The sequence below is a fragment of the Danio aesculapii genome, chromosome 8 (assembly GCF_903798145.1).
Source record: "Danio aesculapii chromosome 8, fDanAes4.1, whole genome shotgun sequence".
NCBI lineage: Eukaryota > Metazoa > Chordata > Actinopteri > Cypriniformes > Danionidae > Danio > Danio aesculapii.
The window spans coordinates 976,403-1,003,590 of record NC_079442.1 but is presented as its reverse complement, the minus strand read 5'-3'; the positions used below and the strand labels follow the sequence as shown (position 1 = coordinate 1,003,590).

At 38.9% G+C, this 27,188-nt stretch overlaps 1 protein-coding gene across 3 annotated transcripts; it reads right to left on the bottom strand.

Annotated features, from left to right (window-relative positions):
- Nucleotides 1–1,322: 1,322 nt before the first annotated feature.
- On the bottom strand, nt 1,323–24,945 carry chdh (choline dehydrogenase). 3 transcript variants are annotated; one of them, XM_056464566.1, is made up of 10 exons: nt 24,666–24,945; nt 21,024–21,381; nt 19,803–20,200; nt 13,020–13,171; nt 12,078–12,207; nt 7,515–7,649; nt 7,183–7,325; nt 6,742–6,844; nt 4,477–4,900; nt 1,323–4,354 (listed from the first exon to the last, which is right to left on the bottom strand). In XM_056464566.1, the coding sequence occupies exons 2-9, from the start codon at nt 21,308–21,310 to the stop codon at nt 4,491–4,493; spliced, it is 1,758 nt and encodes a 585-aa protein (XP_056320541.1). In that variant the 5' UTR covers nt 21,311–21,381; nt 24,666–24,945; the 3' UTR covers nt 1,323–4,354; nt 4,477–4,490. The 3 variants fall into 3 exon arrangements, with proteins under 3 accessions (XP_056320541.1, XP_056320542.1, XP_056320540.1); XM_056464567.1 differs by having other exon boundaries at nt 1,323–3,238; XM_056464565.1 differs by having other exon boundaries at nt 1,323–4,900.
- Nucleotides 24,946–27,188: the final 2,243 nt, after the last annotated feature.

Below are 27,188 nucleotides of genomic sequence, written 5' to 3'. Positions count from 1 at the left end.
ACAAGCAGAATATTTATTAATAGATATAACTGTATTCTAATCAATTTAAATCTGTTAATCTCCTGCAACTCTTCATTGTTTAGTTCAGCTCAGGTCGATTAAGTGATATGAAGACGTTACAGGCGAATGCACTGAATAATGGCTTCAGAAGTTTGGGTTATTATCATTACGTGTTAAACTAACGTTCATCTTATTGTAAAGTGTTACCCTAGCTTTCACAGTTATTGACAGATTTAGTGAGATGTGATTTGGGTGAAACTATAAGGCATTTAAAGAATCACTAAACATGTATTAGTACACATTTTAAAGACAAGTATTGAGAATTAAAGGGGTTTAATTTACTCCTCATACTCTTCCACTGTGATTTTCAGACACAATGAAGATATTTAGATGACATCCAGGAGCTCTCTCAAGTATTTTTGAAGCTTTCTAAAATTATACTGGACCACCGAAGACACATTTTGAGGATGTTTTTGGACTGAGTATCTCGGGATTCTTGCTGTGCATGGAGGACGAGAGAGAGAGCTCCAGGATTTCATCTAAAATATATTTGTGTCCTGAAGATGAGGGAAGGTCTCATGAGATTGGGATGAGTAATTAATGACAGAATTGTAATATTTTAATGAACTACACACAGTATGATGGAGTAGCTCAGGTCATCAAACAGGTCTAACAAAGGGCTTTGCTGAATGTGTGGAAAACAACAGCAGCTTTTTTTTTTTGGACACACATCACATATCACAGCAGCAGCGTGTGTGTGTGTGTGTGTGTGTGTGAAATGGTTTTGGTGGTTTACAAGGACAAAACTTTGCATAATGACATGGGTGTGACATCGTTGTACTCTATTGAAGTGGTCAACGAGGACATGCCTGATGTCAATATATACAGGTGATGTCAGAATTATTAGCCCTCCTTTGAATTATTAGCCCCTCTGTATATCTTTCCCCCCCAATTTCTGTTTCGTTTCCTTTCTAAATGTAACATTTAGCACTTTTAGATCAACTCTGAACTGCCTTTATCATTCTCAAGATTACAGACATACAGAAAGGATCTATTTTCAACCAAATGTGTGATTTTAAAGTGTATATATCGAATGAATGCATAAATATGAACGTGTTTTAATAATTATGATGCTAATAATTGAACTTATGGAGTTAATATTTCAGTATTGTTTAAAATAATTTCTTCTGGGGTTTTCAATCTGTAATTAAAAGGCATTATTATAATGAGGAGATTATTGTTCATCGTCTTTATGGACACTTTTTAAGGCTGTAAAAGGACATTTCAAAACAATTATCAGGAGACTTTTATAGGTTAATCACTTTATTCTGTCACATTTCAGTCATTATTTTAAAAAACAATCTCCTTTCACATGCATTTTCAATGGCTGGACCATTGTTTTGTTATATTCTGTGATGATATCAATTAATATAGCATTAAAACAACACATTGCACACTGTGAAAAGCGTCCAGAACTTCACAACATGTAACGCAGACGTGTAAAAGCTCTTCTCTCCTACACTTTGTAAACATTAGCATTATTTGCATAGGTAAATGTAACAATAGTTCATATTGTTATACAATCAGCAGCTGAAATGTTTCATTTAAGATTATTCACACGTTTAATGCTGTCATTCTGATCATGTAGAAATGCATTCTGGACAAAAACAGGCTACAAATGACTCCATTAATAAGTGTATTTTTACACTGTTAGATTAAGACACTTGTGAGTAAAAGTAATGGCGTCTGGTCATATTTCAATGAAAAATCGACTGAAATATGAAGGTAAATAAGACAGTCGAGGCTTTTTGTATTGTACTGTACTGCAATATACTGTATATAATGTGCAAGAAATGATCATATTTCATCATATAATTATTGTACAGGTTCTAATTTGTCTGTAAACACAATGTAATAACTCTCAATTGTTAATATATTTATTATTTATGTTAACGTAATTGAAATACACTTGTTTTTTTTGTTCACACTGCTTAAAGTGAACATAGATTTTGCTTTAAAATATTAATATATGTAGAAATCAGTTTTAAAACGTACAATTAGCTAAATATTACTGCGTTTATTATTATTTTGGTAAATTTTATTAAAACCCTGCTCAAAAATGAACAGATTTTGCTTAAAATTGTTATTTAAATGAACTATTGTAGCGACGCAGTGGCGCAGTAGGTAGTGCTGTCGCCTCACAGCAAGAAGGTCACTGGTTCGAGTCCCGGCTGGGTCATTTGGCGTTTCTGTGTGGAGTTTGCATGTTCTCCCTGCGTTTGCGTGGGTTTCCTTCGGGTGCTCCGGTTTCCCCCACAGTCCAAAACATGTGGTACAGGTGAATTGAGTAGGCTAAATTGTCTGTAGTGTATGAGGGGGAATGTGTGTGTGGATGTTTTCCAGAGATGGGTTGCAGATCCGCTGCGTAAAAACAAATGCTAGATAAGTTGGCGGTTCATTCCGCTGTGGTGACCCCTGAAAGGGACTAAGCCAGCAAGAAAATGAATGAACTAATGTGAACAAATGAACTAAAGCCTTAATATTTACATTGTAATGCAGTACAGCAACTAATCAGACTCAAAAACATCATACCAATACAAAAGATGATCGTAAATTATGAAAAAACAGTAATAATAACAATAATAACAATAATATGAGTGTTATTATTGTGCATGTATTCGCTTGATTAATTCATATAAATGAATGCTTTAAAGTAATCTGAACTTGAGATTTGATAATATGATTCATTTGAACTGACAAAATCAATTTCCCATAATTCTAAGGGCTCGTTCACACTGAACACCATTCATTTTGTCATTCAGATACGCTCATTTCCATTGTTTTCATACATAAACGTGCACTTGACGGATATTTGTGAGCATTAAGGCCTGTTCACACTAAGCACAATAAATACATTGTTACATGGACACAACAGCAGAGTTCTATAATGCTAAACTACATTGTTGTGATATTGCATTCCAGATAATAATCAATAAAAAACAGACAGCCAGTCTGAATCTATTGAAATATGTTATTGGTAAATAAGGCTCAACAAACTGTAGTATAAAAATAAACGTACCGCAGGTATCCCGTGCTAGTTTCGGTGTCTTTTTGTTCCTCTGAAAATGTAGGAAAATAAATGGATGAGCTGGATTACACGAGCTGGATTCACTGGTCAGACGTGTTAGAATCACTGAGGACACCTGCTGGTTAAACTGGCGTAATGCAGAAAGAAAAGCTGAAACAAAATATTAACAGATTTCGTCAGTGGCGGTTCATCTGAATTCATTAATTAATTGTTATATTTATAGTTAGTGCGCTACGTGTGAATACGCCTTTAAGCTCGTATCCTGCATCTTTTGCTTAACCTCGGATATGAGAGCTACGTTTTTAAGCTGTTGAGTCCAAGTAAAAATCAACTTTTACCTTGACACAACTTTCTAATGGTACTACATGAAGTATACTTATATATTTACTTCTAAACTATTTAAGTATACTTTATAAAAGGACCTACTTGTTTTTGTAATGGTACTACATGAAGTATACTTATATATGTACTTCTAAATTATTTAAGTATACTTCATAAAATGACCTTGTTTTTGTAAGGGTACTACATTAAGTTTACCTATATGCTTCAACATTACTTAAGTATACTTCATAAGATGACCTTAAGAATACTTGTTTTTGTAAGGGTACTACATAAAGTACACCTATTTACTTCAACATTACTTAAGTATACTTTATCAAATGAACTTAAAATATGCTTGTTTTTTGTAAAGGTTCAACATGAAGTATACTTAAAAATACACCATAAAATGACCTTAAGTATACTTGTTTTTGTAATGGTACTACATGAAGTATACTTACATATGTACTTCTAAATTATTTAAGTATACTTCATCAAATGACCTTGTTTTTGTAAGGGTACTACATGAAGTATACGTATCTACGTCAACATTACTTAAGTATACTTCATAAAATGAACTTGTTTTTGTAAGGGTACTACATGAAGTATACTTATATACTTCAACATTACTTAAGTATACTTGTTTTTGTAATGGTACTACATGAAGTACACTCACATATGTACTTATAAATTATTAGCGCTGCATTTGTAAGCTGTTGTATCAAAGTAAAAATCAACCTTTACACACAGAGCTGCTCGTTAATGTCAGTTCCAAAGCTGTGGACCAATCATAAGAACTCAGAGGCTGGACTGCTGATTGGTCACGAGCAATCCGCTGATGGATATACTGATCTACGTGACTTTAAAACGATCCAGTCTGCGTGTGTGTGTATCTGTGTTTGGTGAAGAGTGGTGAGCGATGACCTTCACGGCCAATCACAGTCATTTCTGTTGAACACATGAACACAAAATCCAATCAGCAGTGTTTAAGAAAAAGCTCGCGGGAAAGGGACCGATTGGTACCCAACTTGATAATTTTGACAACACTAGTAGTTATGAGATGGTTTTACCATGATGGATCAGGTTAAGCATGTCTTTTGGGCTGGTAAACAGGAACTCCAGGGTCGTGCAGTGAGGGAAGGCCTTTAATGGTGTCCGCCGCTTTCTCTGCGATCATGATAGTGGGAGCGTTCAGGTTCCCGCTGACCATACTGGGCATGACGGAGGCGTCCACCACCCGCAGCCCCTCCAGCCCGAACACCCGCAGCTCAGGACTGACCACCGCCAGCCGGTCCTCGGCCCGGCCCATCTTACAGGTGCAGGATGGGTGGTAGGCGCTGTCCGCCTTCTGCCGCACAAAAGCGTCGATCTCCGCGTCCGACTGCACTGCCGGGCCCGGCTGAACCTCGGGGCCACGGAACTCATCAAACCCTTTCTGAGCGAAGATCTCCCGCGTGAGCTTCACACACTCTCTGAACTCCAACACGTCCGTCTCTGTACAAAATCAGCAACACACACATGAGAAACAACTATATGGTAAGTAAATATAGTATTAAACTATACACTACATGAAGTATACTTAAATATATACTTCATAAAATGACATGAAAGTATACTTGTTTTGTAAGGGTACTACTTGAAGTATACTTACATATGTACTGTACTTTTAAATTAATTAAGCATAGTTTAAAAAATGACCTATTTTTGTAAGGGTACTACATGAAGTATACCTATATACTGCAACATTACTTAAGTATACTTCATAAAATGAACTTATATTATGCTTGTTTTTTGTAAAGGTTCAACATGAAGTATACTTAAAAATACACTTCAATATGACTTAAGTATACTTCATAAAATGCTCTTCGAGTTATGGTTTTGGTAAGGGAACTACATGAAGTATACTTAAATATATACTTCATAAAATGACCTTAAAGTATACTTGTTTTTGTAAGGGTACTACATGAAGTATACCTACATATTCACTTCTAAATTATTTAAGTGTACTTTATAAAAGGACCTCCTTGTTTTTGTAAGGGTACTACATGAAGTATAGTCAAATACATACTTCAACATTACTTAAGTATACTTCATAAAATGAACTTAAATTATGCTTGTTTTTTGCACAAGGGTTGAACGTGAAGTATACTTAAAATACACTTCAAAATTACCTAAGTACACTTCATAAAAACTTAAAGTTATTGTTTTTATAAGTGTACTACATGAAGTATACTTAATTATATAGTTCATAAAATGATCTTAAAGTATACTTGTTTTTGTAATGATACAACATGAAGTATTCTTACATATGTACTTCTAAATTATTTAAGTACACTCTATAAAATGATCTTCAAGTTATTGTTTTTGTAAGGGAACTACATGAAGTATACTTAAATATATACATAATAAAATGACCTTAAAGTATACTTGTTTTTGTAAGGGTACTACATGAGGTATACTAACATATGTACTTCTAAATTATTTAAGTATACTTTGTAAAAAGGACCTTGTTTTTGTAAGGGTTCAACATGAAGTATACTTAAAAAATACACTTCAAAATGACTTAAGTATACTTCATAAAATGATCTTCAAGTTATTGTTTTTGTAAAGGTACTACATGAAGTATACTTAAATATATAGTTCATAAACGAAGTACACAAAGTATTCTTACATATGTACTTCTAAATTATTTAAGCATACTTTATAAAAGGACCTGCTTGTTTTTGTAAGGTGCATATGGTTTACTTAAATATATACTTCAACATTACTTAAGTTTACTTCATAAAATGACCTGAAAGTATCCTTGTTTTGTAATGGTACTACATAAAGTATACTTACATATGTACTTCTAAATTATTTATGCACACTTTATAAAAGGACCTACTTGTTTTTGTAAGGGTACTACATGGAGTATACTTAAAAATGTACTTCAACATTACTTAAGTATACTTTATAAAATGAACTTAAGTATACTTGTTTTTTGTATAGGTTTAACATGAAGAGTAAGGCTGTGTTCCAGTCCACTTTAGGACACACACTCGCAAACTTCCCTCCCCCATTTTAAAGTGTGTTCCATTTCATCAAGTGAACGAGGGAAGTTTACATGGACATACCCTCGACCACTTGATTTTAATCGAGGAATCGAGTCAGCTTCAGATGTTCACTCCAGCACCTATAAGTCCCAGAATGCAATGTGATAGGGCATTTCATTTAAACCCATTCAAACGTTCTCCCAGTAGTACACACTTGTGTAACATAGCCAATGTACACCTGACAGAGGGAAGTTAGCGAGTGAAGTGCATAAATAACTGCACTGGAACGCAGCCTGAGTGTACCTGTGGACAGGTAGTTTGGCTGCAGGATGGGGTGATCTCTGGGGTCTTTACTCTTGAGTTTGAGCCAGCCGACACTGGTGCTCCTCATGGGTCCGACATGAACCTGCACACAAACTCCAGCTCATTCATTCATTGTGCAGCATGACACGAGGGCAAGACAGCAGGAGTGTTTCCATCAGCTCTTTAAACCGTGCATATTTAAAGGGTTAGTTCACCCACAACTCAATATCCTCTCAATAATCACTCTTCAGAACGGACGTGAAGGTATTTTAGATGAAATCCTGGAGCTCTTTCGGACACACACAACACACTAGCTTAGTGTAGTAAACACACACCCTGATCAGTGGTCAACATGGCTGTTTTTGAAGCTTTATGTGATTTAAAGTGTTACAGAAACGATTAGCCACACACTAACATACTGAACAGAATGAGAAGTCAGACCTGGAAGGCTTCGATCTTGGAGCTGACGCGTCCGTGATCGATGACCTGCGAGGGCAGGAAGTGGAACTGAATATCGGGATGAGGAACATCAGGTCGGCTGCGGATGAAGCCTCCGCTCTCCAGATGAGCTGTCGCTCCATAACCTGCCGGTAAACAACACCGCTCAGATCATCCTCACGCTTTTATTTGGAGACTATTTTTTAATTCTCTGTACACATTGACTGCACATACTACATATTAAAGCTGTCCTATATATAGTAAATAACACACACACACACATGGTGCTAGTTGTTCGGCGTCAGATTGGGGTGTGCCGGCTCTAAAACACTGACCTGTGAACTTGAGCAGCCACTCGAGGCCGATCTTGAGCATCTGGAAGGGTTTCTGGGCTCTGTAGAGAGTGATGGGCTGAGTACAGGCATGCTGAACATACAGCTCTAGATGATCCTGCAGATTACAGCCCACACCTGACATACACACACATGCATGCACACGCACATATACACGCAGATACACATGCACAAACATGCACATATGCGCACGCACAAACATACAAACACGCGCATGCACACACACACAAACACACACATGCATGCACATATACACGCAGATACACATGCACAAACACGCACAAACACAGACATATGCGCACACACATAAACATACAAACATGTGCGCACACACACACACATAAACACACACATGCATGCACACACACACATACACATGCATGCTCATATACACGCAGATACACATGCACAAACACGCACACACACAGACATATGCGCACACACATAAACATACAAACATGCGCGCACACACACACATAAACACACATATGCATGCACACATACACGCAGATACACATGCACAAACATGCACACACACGCACACACACAGACATATGCGCACACACATAAACATACAAACATGCACACAAACATAAACACACACATGCATGCACATATACACGCACATACACATGCACAAACACGCACACACACAGAGATATGCGCACACACATAAACATACAAACATGCACACACACATAAACACACAAACGAGCACATGCACACACACACATACACATGCACAGACATATGTGCACACACATAAACATACAAACACGCACATGCACACTCACATAAACACGCATGTACACACACATATACACGCAGACACACATGCACACACACACACACACGCGCACAGACAAACATACGCACAGACATTTGGGCACACACAACATACAAACACGCACATGCAAACACACACACGTGCACGCAAACACATGCACACACGCGAACATGCACGCACACAAACACACATACACACATGCATGTGCACACACACACAAAATAATGCACACACACACACACACACACACACACACGCACACACACCATAAAGTTAAAGTTTAGACATAGTTGTGGTCAGACTTTATGGCACATTCATTGATAAACATTTACAGACAAATCCCCCATACACATTCCTCAGATAAAGCTAACACACACACACACATTACAGGAATATTCCTTGGGTATAATGTTTATTTTTATATATATTTAATCAATATTTGTAAATGCTAAGTAAGTCTTCGTATTTGTTCCGTTTAAATGAACCCTTTCAGAACACATTTGCATTTTTACATAATAAACATAATGAAATTAAACTGCTCATTTCGTGATTTCATAATGTAGGGCACATGGCCAGAAACCTGAATACACACCACAATATGAGGTCTGTGGGTCTTCATAATGTAGGTCAAACCAATGTACACACACACGCACACGTTGGGTTTTCATGTGTTATGTGTAGCCCCACACGGAATCTGCACGTGCAGAATTCTGCAGATTTTTAGCCCGTCATTAATTCTGTTTATTTACTTGAGTAAATGTGTGTAAATCTATATTTATTCAGTTTTTAAATTAATTACAGTGATATTATTGACTAATATGAAAATATTAATATGATTTATGTACAGTGCAGTTTCTGTATTTTAGTAGAGATATTATATGAGAGACTTGCTTTGTTTACCAAATAAAGTGGATCTGATTGCATTTGCATTGTAAACATTAAATAAAAGTAGGTTTTAGTTATGATGCTCCCAAAATAATTCCTCAGAAATCCTCAGATTATTACCAAAATTCTGTGCAGAAATAGCAAAAAACATCCGCAGATTCCGTCTGGCCCTAGTTATGGGCTCTCCCCATAGCTGTAATGATGTTTCTACTGTACAGACTGTATATTGCGTCCTAAACTCGACCCTCACTGCAAACATTCTGCACTTTTACACTTTCAAAACACTTCCTTCTGTCTGATTTATGAGCCGGTTTCCCCATGGAGACTGAAAATGTCCTCATAAGGTCAAAAACTACTGGTAATGCTATAGTTGAGACATTTGGTCCCCACAATATTATGAAAACCAGAACTACACACACACACGCACACACGGGTTTTCACATGTTATGGGCTCTCACTATAGCTGTAGAGATGTTTCTACTGTACAGACTGTATATGGAGTCATCTTCCAGCAACTCGCAGACCAAATATGTCCCCATAAGGTCAGAAATGACTGGTATTTCTTGACTTGAGACATTTGGTCCCCACAATATTATGAAAACCAGAACCACACACACATGTTGGTTTTCACGTGTTATGGGCTCTCACTATAGCTGTAGAGATATTTCTACTGTACAGACTGTTTATGGAGTCATCTTCCAGCAACTCGCAGACCAAATATGTCCCCATAAGGTCAGAAATGACTGGTATTTCTTTACTTAAGACATTTAGTCCCCACAATATTATGAAAACCAGAACTACACACACACACGTTGGGTTTTCATGTGTTATGGGCTCTCACTATAGCTGTAATGATGTTTCTACTGTACAGACTGTATATTGTATCCTAAACTCGACCCTCAAAGTAAATATTCAGAAGTTTTACACTCTCTAAATACTTCATTCTGTCTAATATGTTAGCCATTTTCCCTCATGAATATTAAAAACTGCTGGTATTGTTATACTTTAGTGGTGTTTTGGTCCCCACAAAGTATGAAACAGCAGAACAACACACACATGCTTTATCTACTCCAAAGAACATAGAATCACCAAGAGGTGACACTCTAGTGCGATTTGTGAAACAGCCACTAGACGCCGTTAGTGTCATGCGGCGGCCATTTTGTAATGAAAATTCCAATAGAACAACAGCATATTATAAGTCTGTAAAATAAACTATTAAAGTGCTGATGATTGTGATAGTAAGTGTTGTATTGTCGTCTTTCAGGTTGTATCTCAGCTTTAATGCGCTTTTTACATAAATAAATAAAAAACAAAGCAGCTGCTTGCCATCGCGACAGCAATGAGATCCAATGGACGTCCGAGTGCTTTCACTCCAAAATGGCGGAATCACGGGGCTGTTGCTCTGTGCTGCTTTTGTAATGGAACGTTCTATTGAGTGTCGCCTCTTGGTCATTCTAAGCTCTTGTCACATTTTGCAGTGCCCTCTTTTGGACACTAGCTTGTTTTGTACCCTACTGAAAAAAACAGCCTAAACCAGCCTAGGCTGGTTGGCTGGTTTTAGCTGGTCAACCAGCCTGGTTTTAGAGGGGTTTTGGCCACTTCCAGGCTGGTTTCCAGCCATTTCCAGCCTGGTCTTTGCTGGTCAAGCTGGGAGATGACCAGCTAAAACCAGCTTAACCAGCCTAGCCAGGCTGGGAGCCCAGCCAAAACCAGCTATGTCCAGCTTAAACCAGGCTAGAAATGGCTGGAAATCAGTCTGGAAGTGGCCAAAATCTTTCTAAAACCAGGCTGGTTGACCAGCTAAAACCAGCCAACCAGTTTAGGCTGGTTTAAGCAGTTTTTTTCAGTAGGGTAGTTTAACTTAATTTCCTATAATCCTTTGCACTTCTGATTGTATTCTGTTACAGCTGTTTCTTGCTTGTCAATTTAGCCCTGTCTTTATAAACCCCTTTGTCTTGTGTTTTAGTTGCTGTAGGATTTTGTTTGCCCCCTGATGTCTGGTATGTTTTTTGTTAGCACTTATACCCAGTTTAGTATTTGCAGATTTTTGGATTCTTGATTGTTTTTGTTAGCATTTCTACCCTGTTTTTGTATTTGCTTATTTTTGGATGTTTTGTCAGCTCTTTCGTCTGGACTCATCTCTAGATTTTTGTATCTTGCTTGAAGTTCCTGTGCAAGATTGGGAAGCTCCTTTGTTTTTGTCAAAATAAACTGCTGCACATGGATTTTTGTGTTTTGTGATTCTCCATCTCGTGACAGCTCTTTGTCTACTCTCTGTTCACCGTCAAACAGAATAGATATTGTTTAAATATTCGCCCTCCTGTAAAATTGTAATTATTTTTCAAATATTTCCCAAGAAATTTCTCACAGTATTTCCTCTAATATTGTTCCTTCTGGAGAAAGTCTTACTTGTTTTATTTCGGCTAGAATAAAAGCAGTTTTTAATTGTTTTAAAGCCATTTTAAGGTCAATATTATTAGCCCCCTTCAGCAATATTAGTTTTAAATTGTCTCCAGAACAAACCACTGTTATACAATGACTTGCCTAATTACTCTAACTTTACCCTAATTACCCTAGTTAAGCCTTTAAATGTCACTTTAAGCTGAATACTAGTGTCTTGAAGAATATCTAGTCTAATATTATTTACTGTCATCATGGCAAAGAGAAAAGACATCAGAGATTAGAAATGAGTTATTAAAACTATGAAATGTGTTCTTAGAAAAGCACTTCATGAAAAATAATTTAAAAATGCCACAGGAGGGGGAATAATTCTGTCCTCGGCTGTATAAATATGTAAATATGTAAATATGTAATTATAAAAAAACTACATGAAAAATTCTGTCTATCTGTATATGAATGGTAAGAGCGCTGACCGGGCAGATGCTGGACTACTGGAATATCCAGTGTTTTCAGCTCATCTGCGTTTCCCACTCCAGACAGCAGGAGGAGCTGTGGAGAGTTGATGGCGCCGCCGCTCAGAATCACCTCCTTCTCTGCAAACACCTGAAAAAATCATGAACGTATGAACATTTATACGTGTTTCTGTCTGTATTATATCATCTCTGCATCAAATTACAGAATTCCCGCTTGTGTGAGGTGTGTGTAATGCAGTGTGTGTGTGTGCAGGACAGTAAATCTGACTCTATTCTCTCCTCTGGCTGCCGACACACAGACAGACAGATGGACACATACACAGACAAACAGACACATTCATAGACAGACACACACGCACAAAGTCATACAGACACACACACGTCTGCTTTCACATTTCTGAGGAAATGAGTAAGAGTGATACTGAAGATGAGCAGATACCTGTATCTCTCTCACTCACACCCACCCACACACACACACACACACACACACACACACACACACACACACACACACACACACACACACACACACACACACACACACTCTCTCTCTCCACAGGAAGAGCTGTCTGCTGTTATCAGACACTACTGGAAAACATTCAACAGAACACTTTATCAGAAACAGTCACATGTACTATTATGAAATGCTCTTCTAATTTAAAGGGTCAGTTCACACAAAAATCCACATTTACTCGCACTCAAGTTGTTTGAAACGTTTATGAATTTCTGTTGATCAAAACAAGATCTTCTGAGCACAGTCTTGATAACACATCATAGAGTTTTTCTGTCATTATTTGGATAATTTTCTGGCAAATAGGATTGTAAATAATGATGTTGTACTCTCCCATTCACTGCGCTCTGAGTTTACCAACACTATGACCACTTCTGCTGTGGAGAAACACACAAATGTGGAAAGGGTGCATTAATCCTGTGTCTCCTGACCTTTTTGATCTGTCCGTTCTGCAGGTACTTGACTCCTCGAGCGTGGGCTCCGTCGAACAGCACGCGGGTCACCATACAGCGCACCTCTGTGCTCAGGTTGGGTCTGGACAGCGCCGGCCGCAGGTATGCACTTGCTGTGCTCCACCGCTGACCTGACAAATACAGATTACAGCACAGATTAACACTGATATATATATATATATATATATATATATATATATATATATATATATATATATATATATATATATATATATATATATATATATATATATATATATATAGTGAGTGTATGTGGACTTGAGTTTATATGTATAGGCAAGTGTATATGGGTATATATGCAAGGATCGTGTTTATATGTATAAGCGAGTGTATGTGGGTATATATGCAGGGATTAAGTTTATATGTATGTGTGTGTGTTGCTGTAGGTATATATGCAAGGATCGAGATTATATGTACAAGCGAGTGTATGTGGGTATATATGTGTCACGGATTGGCCAGGCTCTTCCACCAGCATCACGCAAAGATCACCATCACCTGAGTATTAACCACACACAGCTGCACCCAATCACTTATAGTCACTATATAAGCACACACCTCACTTCACTCAGTGTCCGGTCTCGTTCCTACGAAGCGGACTCTGAGTGAACACCTCCTGGTAATCACTAGCATTTCAAATCTCAGTATATTGTACTTATCTGCTCTCTGTCTCTCCTAGTTTGTCCAGTGTTCCCGGTGTCCTATCTGCCTTGTGTTTGTCATCAGTCTGTCTTCCCCGCAAGCCCTCTGGTGTGTGCATTCGGTCTCCCTCAGTATCAGTCATCCAGCCTGCCACCAAGGATCATCCGCACAACCGGACTACACTCACTTCTCCTCCGTTCTCCTTATGTGCTCATGTGTTGAAAATAAACATTGTTAATAATTCACTCACCTTCCTTGTCCGTCTGCTTCCCATAACAGAAGACCGGACCTCTACAATCAACAGCATGAGCACTCACGATCCCATTCAAGAGTTGGTGGACTCACTGAAGAGAGTGTTATTGTCATCTACTCCACTTCCCGAAGCACCACCAGCACCGAGCACTTCTTCACCGTCCACCCACTCATCCAGTCCCATGGCTCGACCAGCGCCCTACTCTGGCGGGGCGGAGGAGTGCAATGGATTTCTTTTGCAATGTTCTCTCATATTCACCATGCAACCTGAGTTATATCCCACAGATCGGTCCAAAATCGCATTCATCATCTCCCTTCTCTCTGGATCGGCTCTTCGGTGGGCAGAAACCATTTGGCAACAGTCTGGGCCGGTAACCAGCTCCATTCAAGCTTTCACCAAGTACTTTAAGGAGGTTTTTGGTCGCGCAGATGCAGAAGTAGCAGCTGGAGAACAGTTATACCATCTCAAACAGGGAGCCATGTCCACTCAGGATTATGCGCTCCGGTTCCGTACTCTGGCTGCTGCTAGCGGATGGAATGAGCGATCTCTCCTCACCACCTACCGGCTCGGACTGGAGCCCAGCCTCCGACTACAGCTAGCAGCCCTCGACGATACCTTGGGGTTGGAGAAATTCATCCAACAATCCCTCCGCTGTTCCGATCGTCTGAGGGCCTACCAGCACGATCTTCCACCTGTTCCCCAAGCACTCCTCCGTTCGCCAGAGCCAGCAGTCCCTCCAGAACCTGAACCAATGATCGTGGAATCTGGTAGACTCACCATCACTGAGCGACAGAGGAGGCTGACCCGGGGTCTATGTATGTACTGTGGTGCCGAAGGACATGTCAGGCTGGACTGTCCCATTCGTCCAGCACGTCCTTTGGTGAGTGTATTCAGTTCTCCCATTGAAAAAATGCATCCTCTCACCACCAATGTCCAGTTAACTACCCCTTCTATATCTGTTTCAGTCACGGCCCTCATCGACTCCGGGGCAGCTGGAAATTTCATCTCGTACACCCTCTGTCGCCAGCTCCATCTTAACACCGAAGCCTCGACGCACGTCTACCAGATCCAACCCATAACCAACGCAATCCATTCCCAGGCACGTATCCATCGCAAATGTGAGCCTATCTATCTCCAAGTGGGATTGCTCCACAAGGAGGAGATCCAATTTCTGGTTCTGGAGGGTGCATCCATGGACATCATTTTAGGGCGCCCGTGGCTGGTGAAGCACGATCCCATCCTCTCTTGGGGCACAGGAGAAATAAAGAAATGGGGTGAAGACTGCAAAACCAGATGTTTTCCCGACCTACCTGTTCAACTTCAGAAACCACTTACCATCTATGTCACGTCTGTCGAAAGCCCAGTCAATAAACGATCCATTCAAATCCCGAAGATCTACTCCGCATTTGAAGACGTTTTTTGCCCCAAGAGAGCTTCCCAGCTACCTCCACATCGGCCATGGGACTGCGCCATAGACCTGCTGCCAGACGCTCCTATGCCCAAAGGTAGGATCTACCCGTTGTCCCTTCCGGAAAATAAGGCCATGGAGGAGTATATTCAGGAAGCACTGAGTCAGGGGTATATCCGCCAGTCCACGTCACCCGCTGCCTCAAGCTTTTTCTTTGTGGCCAAGAAGGATGGAGGGCTGCGTCCTTGCATCGATTACCGAGTTCTGAATCAAGGAACAATTAAGTTCCGGTATCCCCTTCCTCTCGTCCCTGCGGCCCTGGAACAACTACGATCCGCCAAGATTTTCACGAAGTTGGACCTCCGCAGCGCCTACAATCTGGTCAGAATACGTGAGGGGGACGAGTGGAAGACGGCGTTTGTGACCCCTACAGGACACTACGAATACCTGGTCATGCCCTATGGTCTGGTCAACGCCCCCTCCGTATTCCAGAACTTCATTCACGAAGTCCTCCGGGAGTTCCTCCATATCTCCGTCATAGTCTATATTGATGACATCCTGATTTACTCCCGGAGTGAGGCCGAACACCGCCACCACGTTGCGGAGGTCCTACAAACCCTCAGAGACCATCAATTGTACCTCAAGGCTGAAAAATGCTCCTTCCACCTACCGTCTGTTCAGTTCTTGGGGTACATTATTGATCAGAAAGGGGTTCGCATGGACGAGGGGAAGGTGACTGCCGTTGTCTCCTGGCCAAAACCAACAACCATTAAAGAACTCCAGCGATTTCTAGGGTTTGCCAATTTCTATAGACGATTCATCCACAACTACAGTCTCATTACCGCTCCGCTGACCAACCTACTCAAAAACCACCCCAAGAAACTCTCCTGGCCTCCCGAAGCCGATGCAGCCTTCCAAACCCTCAAACAATCCTTCACTCAAGCTCCACTCCTGACTCACCCCGATCCTGAAATCCCGTTCGTGGTCGAGGTAGACGCCTCGACAACTGGAGTGGGAGCCATCCTGTCTCAACATCAAGGAACACCATCATTACTCCATCCATGCGCCTATTTCTCGAGGAAGCTCAGCCCGGCGGAGAGAAACTATGACATCGGAAACCGAGAGCTATTGGCTATCAAGCTTGCCCTGGAAGAATGGCGACACTGGCTGGAGGGAGCCAAACATCCTTTCCAGGTGATTACAGACCATAAGAATCTCCAGTACCTCAAGGAAGCCAAAAGACTCTGTCCTCGTCAGGCCCGATGGTCCCTGTTCTTCTCCCGATTCCAATTCTCCATATCTTACCGACCTGGGTCAAAGAACATCCGAGCGGACGCACTTTCCCGTATATATGATCAGCCGGAAGTCATGGAGACCCCAGCCAGAATCCTCCCAGAACAGATCACGGTCTGTCCAATCACCTGGTCCGCTCCTACAGTCATCGCCACTCCCGAATCCAGGACTCCGCCGGGCTGTCCCCCCAATCGTCGCTTCATTCCTGAAAACCAACGGGTAGATCTGATTCATTCCACCCATACATCTTTGGGCACAGGGCATCCCGGGACCAACAACACCCTCTCGTTGCTATCCCAACGCTTTTGGTGGCCGCACATGGCGAGGGATGTGAGGAGATACGTTCAAGGCTGTAGAGAGTGCGCTATGTCAAAGAGTCCTCGCCATCTACCTGCAGGTAAACTCCATCCCTTGCCCATCCCAAACCGCCCCTGGTCACACCTAGGAGTTGACTTTATGACAGATCTACCATCATCTGAAGGTAATACCTGCATTTTAGTCATTGTCGACCGATTTTCCAAATTCTGCCGTCTCATTCCCTTGAAGGGTCTGCCCACAGCCCTAGAAACCGCCGAAACCCTATTCAACCATGTCTTCCGATGCTTTGGGTTACCTGAAGACATAGTCTCGGACCGAGGACCCCAGTTCATCTCCAGACTATGGAAAGCCTTCCTCAGACTCCTAGGTGTGACCGTCAGCCTCTCGTCTGGCTATCATCCACAGACCAACGGCCAGACAGAGAGGAAGATCCAAGAAGTGGGGCGGTTCCTCAGAACATTCTGTCACGGTCATCAAAACTCCTGGAGCCAGTTTCTGGGCTGGGCGGAATACGCCCAGAATTCCCTGCGGCAACCTACCACCGGACTTACGCCATTCCAGTGTATTCTGGGCTTCCAACCTCCACTATTTCCCTGGGATGGCGAACCTTCTGATGTCCCCGCAGTGGATTACTGGTTCCGGGAGAGCGAGAGGGTCTGGGACGATGCTCATCACCATCTCCAGAGGGCAGTTCGCAGAGCCAAGGAGGTCTCCGACAAGAGGAGGATCCCAGGTCCAAGCTATGCGCCGGGGCAGAAAGTTTGGCTCTCCACCAGAGACATCCGCTTGCGACTGCCCTCCCGAAAACTTAGTCCCAGATTTGTTGGTCCCTTCACCATCCTGGAGCAGGTCAACCCCGTCACGTTTAAATTACAGTTACCACCACAATATAGGATCCACCCCACATTCCACGTTTCACTCCTCAAACCCTTTCACGACCCTTTGATTCCCTCCACAGAGCCTGGCCATGAAGAGGAACCTCCTCCCCCACTGATGTCGGAAGTCGGATCCATCTACAAGATCAAGGACCTTCTACGGTCCCGACGTCGTGGTGGTCAGCTGGAATATCTTGTCGACTGGGAGGGATACGGTCCGGAGGAGAGATCTTGGGTCCCCAGATCAGATATATTAGATCCTGCACTTATGGAAGAGTTCCACTCCAATCACCCCGAGTTTCCAGCACCTCGTGGACGTGGTAGACCACCACGGCGTCGGAGGTATAGGCCCTCAGGAGCGGGCCCTGGGGAGGGGGGTAATGTCACGGATTGGCCAGGCTCTTCCACCAGCATCACGCAAAGATCACCATCACCTGAGTATTAACCACACACAGCTGCACCCAATCACTTATAGTCACTATATAAGCACACACCTCACTTCACTCAGTGTCCGGTCTCGTTCCTACGAAGCGGACTCTGAGTGAACACCTCCTGGTAATCACTAGCATTTCAAATCTCAGTATATTGTACTTATCTGCTCTCTGTCTCTCCTAGTTTGTCCAGTGTTCCCGGTGTCCTATCTGCCTTGTGTTTGTCATCAGTCTGTCTTCCCCGCAAGCCCTCTGGTGTGTGCATTCGGTCTCCCTCAGTATCAGTCATCCAGCCTGCCACCAAGGATCATCCGCACAACCGGACTACACTCACTTCTCCTCCGTTCTCCTTATGTGCTCATGTGTTGAAAATAAACATTGTTAATAATTCACTCACCTTCCTTGTCCGTCTGCTTCCCATAACAATATGGAAGGATCAAGTTTATATGAATATGAGAGTGTATGCGGGTATATATGCAAGGATCGAGTTTATTAGTTTGCACGTGTGTTATTGTGGTTATATATGCAAGCATCAAGATTATATGTCTTAGTGAATGTATGTAGGTATATAAGCAAGCATCAAGATTATATGTCTAAGCGAGTGTATGTGGGTATGTATATATGCAAGCATCGAGATTATATGTATAAGCGAGTGTATGTGGGTATGTATATATGCAAGCATCGAGATTATATGTATAAGCGAGTGTATGTGGGTATGTATATATGCAAGAACAGAGATTATATGTATAAGCGAGTGTATGTGGGTATGTATATATGCAAGCACAGAGATTATAAGCGAGTGTATGTGAGTATGTATATATGCAAGCATCGAGATTATATGTATAAGCGAGTGTATGTGGGTGTGTATATATGCAAGAACAGAGATTATATGTATAAGCGAGTGTATGTGGGTATGTATATATGCAAGCATCGAGATTATATGTTTAAGCGAGTGTATGTGGGTGTATATGCAAGGATTGAGTTTATATGTATAAGCAAGTGTACAGTATGTGGGTATATACTTGTATGCAAGGATTAAGTTTATTAGTATATGCGTTTGTTATTGTGGGTATATATGCAAGGATCGAGTTTAGATGTATGTGCATGTGTTATTGTGGGTGTGTATGCAAGGATTGTGTTTATATGTATGTGTGTTTGTTGTGGGTATATATGCAAGGTTCAAGTCTATATGTATAAGCTAGTGTACAGTATGTGGGTATATATGCAAGGATCGAGTTTATTTGTATGTGAATGAGTTGTTGTGGGTATATATGCAAGGATCGAGTTTATATGTATAAGTGAGTGTATATGTAGGCAGTTTAAAGTGGTATATGCATGTGTTTTACGTTTGTGTTGATAAGCAAAGATTGATTTAAATCCTACATTGAACCTTATATATTTGTTTAGTTTATATATTAACAATGAACGTCTTGGCAAAGAGAAGAGGGAAAACAAATAAATCAAATTAAATAAACAATGTTAGTTTGTATCCCTACCCTAAACACCAGCAGCTATCCACTTTACCTTTATGAATGGTCATGTCCATCCAGCCAACCCCTTCCTGCTGGAACCCGTTCATGTCCTCAGTGTAGGGGTATCCAGCCTGCTGTCCCGCCTGGATGAATGCACGGTGCAGAGGGTTTTGTGTTTTCCCTCGACTCACGTGCAGCGGTCCGTCTCCTCCGCGGTACCGGTCCGGCCCGAGCTCGTGTGTCTGTGCTTTACGGAAGTATGGCAGGCAGTGATCGTAGCTCCAGCCATCCGCACCCTCGCGCTGCCAACGGTTGTAGTCCTCCGCGTGTCCCCGGATGTACACCATGGCGTTCAGCGAGGATGAGCCGCCCCAGACGCGCCCGCGGGGCCAGTACATCACACGGTCATCCATGTGGGCCTGAGGTAACGTGTGGTAGAACCAGTTGTACCTGGACATATCCCAATATTCAATAAGTAATCGATAGGTTTTTATCTCAAAATAAAGCCAGACAAGTTTATCAGCAGCTCGATGTGATGCGCAGCACTGTTATATAAAACTCAAGGGTTTATTCTGAGAAACAACCATCCTAGATGTACTTTATACTGAATATTACATGGCTGCTTACCACAAAAAAAATACACACTAGACACAAAACATTGTTCTGAGCCTTAGTAGTACTGTTAATTCCTTAACTGAACACAAAGCTGACAGAAACTAAAACAGCTGATGGAGTATACACTAACCTGCGCATTATTCAAACACTAGATGGCGCCAAACAGTCAAAAACGCAAAGCTGACAGAAACGAAAACAGCTGAATGGAGTATACACTAACCTGTGCATTATTCAGACACTAGATGGCGCCATACAGTCAAAAACACAAAGCTGACAGAAACGAAAACAGCTGAATGGAGTATACACTAACCTGTGCATTATTCAGACACTAGATGGCGCCATACAGTCAAAAACACAAAGCTGACAGAAACGAAAACAGCTGAATGGAGTATACACTAATCTGTGCATTATTCAGACACTAGATGGAGACAAACAGTCAAAAACACAAAGCTGACAGATATCAAAACACATGAATGGAGTATACACTAACCTGCACATTATTCAGACACTAGATGGCGCCAAACAGTCAAAAACGCAAAGCTGACAGAAACTAAAACAGCTGATGGAATATACACTAACCTGCTCATTATTCAGACACTAGATGGCGCCAAATGTAACCTCAAGTCAATACAAATGCAACATCATGTCAATACCTCACCTGTCGTCGCAGAGGTTGTATGTGAGTGCGGCCGGCATGTGGATCTTCCAGGACAGACGTGTGCTGCCCAGGTGCTTGTCTTTGGGTCCCGCTTCCAGAAGTAGCACCGAATCAGACGGGTTCTCCGACAGCCGGCTGGCCAGAACGCAGCCCGCAGAACCGGCCCCGACTATCACATAACTGTAGGATGGAGTACTCTTGTTTACCACAGTACTGATGTACCTGTGATGGAACAGCGGATTGCAGAGGCTGTACATGAGCCTCGAAGAGGAGGAGAAGCACGCCATACTGATGGAGATGATGAAGATGATGGAGATGATGGAGCGGTCAGCTTTCAGAGCAATGCACTGTTACTCATCTGCAGCCATCAGAGAAAAAACACAATTAATAACACTGCATTTATTTATTAACACTGCATTAATATCCCCACATTAATAGCTCTGCTTTAATAACACTACATTAATAACACTGCATTTATAAAAGTGCATTTATTTATTAATACTACATTAGTAACACTGCTATAATAACACTGCATTTAATTAATAACACTGCATTAATATTGCTGCATTAATTTATTAACACTGCTTTCATAGCCCTCATTAATAGCTCTGCATTAATAACACTGCATTAATAATACTGCAATAATAACTCTGCATTATTAACACTGCATTTACTTAATAACACTGTATTATTAAACACTGCATTATTAACACTGCATTTATCTAATAACACTGCATTATTAATACTGCATTTATCTAATAACACTGATTTATTAATACTGCATTTATCTAATAACACTGCATTATTAACACTGCATTTATCTAATAACACTGCATTATTAATACTGTATTTATCTAATAACACTGCATTATTAATACTGCATTTATCTAATAACACTGATTTATTAATACTGTATTTATCTAATAACACTGCATTATAAACACTGCATTTACTTAATAACACTGTATAATTAAACACTGCATTATTAACACTGCATTTATCTAATAACACTGCATTATTAATACTGCATTTATCTAATAACACTGCATTATTAATACTGCATTTATCTAATAACACTGCATTATTAATACTGTATTTATCTAATAACACTGCATTATTAATACTGCATTTATCTAATAACACTGATTTATTAATACTGCATTTATCTAATAACACTGCATTATTAATACTGCATTTATCTAATAACACTGATTTATTAATACTGCATTTATCTAATAACACTGCATTATTAATACTGCATTTATCTAATAACACTGATTTATTAATACTGCATTTATCGAATAACACTGCATTATAAATACTGCATTTATCTAATAACACTGCATTATTAATACTGCATTTATCTAATAACACTGATTTATTAATACTGCATTTATCTAATAACACTGCATTATTAATACTGCATTTATCTAATAACACTGCATTATTAATACTGTATTTATCTAATAACACTGCATTATAAACACTGCATTTACTTAATAACACTGTATTATTAAACACTGCATTATTAACACTGCATTTATCTAATAACACTGCATTATTAATACTGCATTTATCTAATAACACTGCATTATTAACACTGCATTTATCTATAACACTGCATTATTAACACTGCATTTATCTATAACACTGCATTATTAATACTGCATTTATCTAAACCACTGCATTATTAACACTGCATTTATCTATAACACTGCATTATTAATACTGCATTTATCTAATAACACTGCATTATTAACACTGCATTTATCTAATAACACTGCATTAATAACACTGCATTTGTCTAATAACACTGCATTAATAATACTGCATTTATCTAATAACACTGCATTATTAATACTGTATTTATTTAATAACACTGAATTAATTACACTGCATTACTAACTCTGCTTTAATTACACTGCATTTATTTTTAATAACACTACACTATTAAAACTGCATTAATAATACTGCATTTGTTTCATAACTTAATAACTTAGCAAAGGCAAAGCAAGGTCAACACACATAGATTTTTATGTGAATGACAACCACTATAAAAACTGCAGATACACAATACTTGAAAGTGCACGTGGTTAATGATTGATGCAGAACGCTTTAATGTGATCAGGAGTAATGTGTGTGCTCTGCTGTGTATCTGATAGTGTTGAGTAAATCAATCAAACACACACAATCAGACATCATTCATTCTTCTTTCTGCAATCAAATCCCCCCAAAAGATCCTTATACTGAAAAGGAACCTTGAATTTTACTTTTTATTCCTATTTAATATTGAGCAATGTTGGTCAGAACAATATTTGCACTGTTGTGGACTGGGGTCAAAGAGAAAATGTCCAATTTTGGTGTCGGCATCAAATAACATTTAAAAACTTAATTGTATACATATCAGTTTATATAGATCAGTTTCTATAGTTGCTGTGTTACCATAGCAACTGTAGAATCACCACACACACCAATAACTATAGTTGTTGTGTTGCCATAGCAACTGTAGAATCACCACAACACATCAATTATTATAGTTGTTGTGTTGCCATAGCAACTGTAGAATCAACACAACAAATCAATTATTATAGTTGTTGTGTTGCCATAGCAACTATAGAATCACCACAACAAATCAATTATTATAGTTGTTGTGTTACCATAGCAACTGTAGAATCACCACAACACATCAATTACTGTAGTTGTTGTGTTACCATAGCAACTGTAGAATCACCACAACAGATCAATTACTATAGTTGTTGTGTTACCGTAGCAACTGTAGAATTACCACAACACATCAATTACTATAGTTGTTGTATTACTGCAGCACACTATGGTATTTTCTACAGTGATAAACCGTGGTATACTTTACAAGATGCTACAGTAAACTAGTATACTGTGGTGAACTGTTTAGAGTATTTAGTTAATTCTAACACATTAGAGTATTTAGTTAAATCTAATATTTACACTTCAATAATGTATTCATCAAACTATAGTAATTATAGTGAAGTGATAATATTGTAAAAAGGCTGATGTGTGTAAAACAGTAAAACACTGTACTTTACAATAATAACCTTTTCAGCAAAAAATCAGATTGTCCAAAACTGAACTATCAAATATGGCTTTAATGAAGTCTAAAATAACCCTGAACACTCTGATATTCCCTATAATGCAGCAATAATGATGTAATTATATAAAGTTACAACACTTTAACACGTCATTGTATTTTACTATGGTATATTTACTATAGTAAAGTTCAAAAACACTACAATATTCACTACAGGAACTCTAATGCATGTTCTATAGTCAAATACTCTGAAATACCCTAGTATTTTCTCACTACGCAAATTCCTGAAGGATTGCAGAACTTATTTGTCTCGTTGATGATTAACAACACAAACCAAGGCCTTGACTCTTTGCTTCTTTCTATATATTCAGAGTTGCTTAAGGAGTGTTTTCTAAAACCCAAAATAGTCAGCGATCCCCCACACGTTCCTTCATAACTCGTAACTTTTCTGTCAAAACGGGCAGAGTTTGAGCTGATATGAAAGCGAAAGCCGCACAATAACAAGTAACACGTGTTGAAAGATTGTTTAGTAAAGATATACACCGTTAAAAACACAATTATACGTGAAAACAGCTTACCGTGCAGTGCTGTAGTGTCCGCACAGCTGACCTATGGAGATGTTGAAGAAGGACTCCGCTGTGGTCACGCCCACTCGAGCGTCCGCAAACACAAAGCTCATAGCCGTGAGCGAGTCTGATAGTTGGCTCCTCCCCTTATGTGAAGATGTCATCGCAGCGGGCGTGGCTTGTAGATCCTCCCACACTCGAGCGTGTGAATGACTTTACTTTTGGTTCAATCTACTGTTTACATGCACGCCAATAAAATAAAATACGCGCTGTGAAACCGGAGTAACAGCCTTTTGTGCAGAGGTGTGGGCACGCAGCGAGTTTTGCAAGTCTACACAACTGAAGTTGATATAATATGAAGATCTTATTTTGACTGAGCATAGCTATGAAGCAGAAAGAAGGGATTATGAGTCAGGGAGGGAGGTAAAACTTAATATCATTAACTCTCGGTTTTGAGTCGGGTCTAAGACAACAGATATTTCTATATTTAAAATATATATTTTTTGTATTCTATGAAATTGTCATAAATATTCATGCAAAAGATTTCTTAAATGATCTTAGCATATTACTCCAGTTGTGTCTTTACATTGTTTTCCTGTTACATCCAGGATTGATTTCTGTTATTTATTTAGAATAATAGTTGTTTAACAATAATATAAATAATTTTATTTATTTATAATAAATATAAGTAAATGGTTATATTTATTGAAAATAAATATATTATTTATATAAATGGTGGTTGCTACTGCCCCAGTAGAGCTTTATCTCTAGCAACACCCCTGGGTTTGAGTTACTTTAATGTATGGAACTAGATCAGTTTAAAAAATAAGACATTTACAATTCACGTTTACAAAATTTAATTCATAAATTCTAAACACAATTCATAAACGCACAAATCTAATTCGTAAATTCAAAACACAATTCGTAAATTCAAAACACAATTCATAAACGCACAAATCTAATTCGTAAATTCAAAACACAATTCATAAATGCACAAATCTAATTCGTAAATTCAAAACACAATTCGTAAACGCACAAATCTAATTCGTAAATTCAAAACACAATTCATAAACGCACAAATCTAATTCGTAAATTCAAAACACAATTCGTAAATTCAAAACACAATTCATAAACGCACAAATCTAATTCGTAAATTCAAAACACAATTCATAAATGCACAAATCTAATTCGTAAATTCAAAACACAATTCGTAAACGCACAAATCTAATTCGTAAATTCAAAACACAATTCATAAACGCACAAATCTAATTCGTAAATTCAAAACACAATTCGTAAATTCAAAACACAATTCATAAACGCACAAATCTAATTCGTAAATTCAAAATACAATTCGTAAATTCAAAACACAATTCGTAAATTTAAAACACAATTCATAAACGCACAAATCTAATTCGTAAATTCAAAACACAATTCGTAAATTCAAAACACAATTCGTAAATTCAAAACACAATTCATAAACGCACAAATCTAATTCGTAAATTCAAAACACAATTCATAAACGCACAAATATAATTCGTAAATTCAAAACACAATTCATAAACGCACAAATCTAATTCGTAAATTCAAAACACAATTCATAAACGCACAAATATAATTCGTAAATTCAAAACACAATTCATAAACGCACAAATCTAATTCGTAAATTCAAAACACAATTCGTAAATTCAAAACACAATTCATAAACGCACAAATCTAATTCGTAAATTCAAAACACAATTCATAAACGCACAAATATAATTCGTAAATTCAAAACACAATTCGTAAATTTAAAACACAATTCATAAACGCACAAATATAATTCGTAAATTCAAAACGCAATTCATAAACGCACAAATCTAATTCGTAAATTCAAAACACAATTCATAAACGCACAAATATAATTCGTAAATTCAAAACACAATTCATAAACGCACAAATCTAATTCGTAAATTCAAAACACAATTCGTAAATTCAAAACACAATTCATAAACGCACAAATCTAATTCGTAAATTCAAAACACAATTCATAAACGCACAAATCTAATTCGTAAATTCAAAACACAATTCACAAATGTGCAAATTCAATTAATAAATTCAAAACATGATTCATAAATGTGCAAATCCAGTTCATAAATTCAAAACGTAATTCGTAAATTCAAAACACAATTCGTAAACGCACAAATCTAATTCGTAAATTCAAAACACAATTCATAAACGCACAAATCTAATTCGTAAATTCAAAACACAATTCGTAAATTCAAAACACAATTCATAAACGCACAAATCTAATTCGTAAATTCAAAATACAATTCGTAAATTCAAAACACAATTCGTAAATTTAAAACACAATTCATAAACGCACAAATCTAATTCGTAAATTCAAAACACAATTCGTAAATTCAAAACACAATTCGTAAATTCAAAACACAATTCATAAACGCACAAATCTAATTCGTAAATTCAAAACACAATTCATAAACGCACAAATATAATTCGTAAATTCAAAACACAATTCATAAACGCACAAATCTAATT

What these genes read in the sequence shown, in the direction of transcription:
- chdh (XM_056464565.1), bottom strand. Translation starts at nt 21,310, where the DNA reads ATGGCGTGCTTCTCCTCCTCTTCGAGGCTCATGTACAGCCTCTGCAAT. An exon ending in AGAACGGACAGATCAAAAAG is followed by an intron (nt 12,208 to 13,019) that starts GTCAGGAGACAC and finishes TGATTTTTTCAG; the next exon opens with GTGTTTGCAGAGAAGGAGGT. An exon ending in GCCAAACTACCTGTCCACAG is followed by an intron (nt 4,901 to 6,741) that starts GTACACTCAGGC and finishes GATTTTGTACAG; the next exon opens with AGACGGACGTGTTGGAGTTC.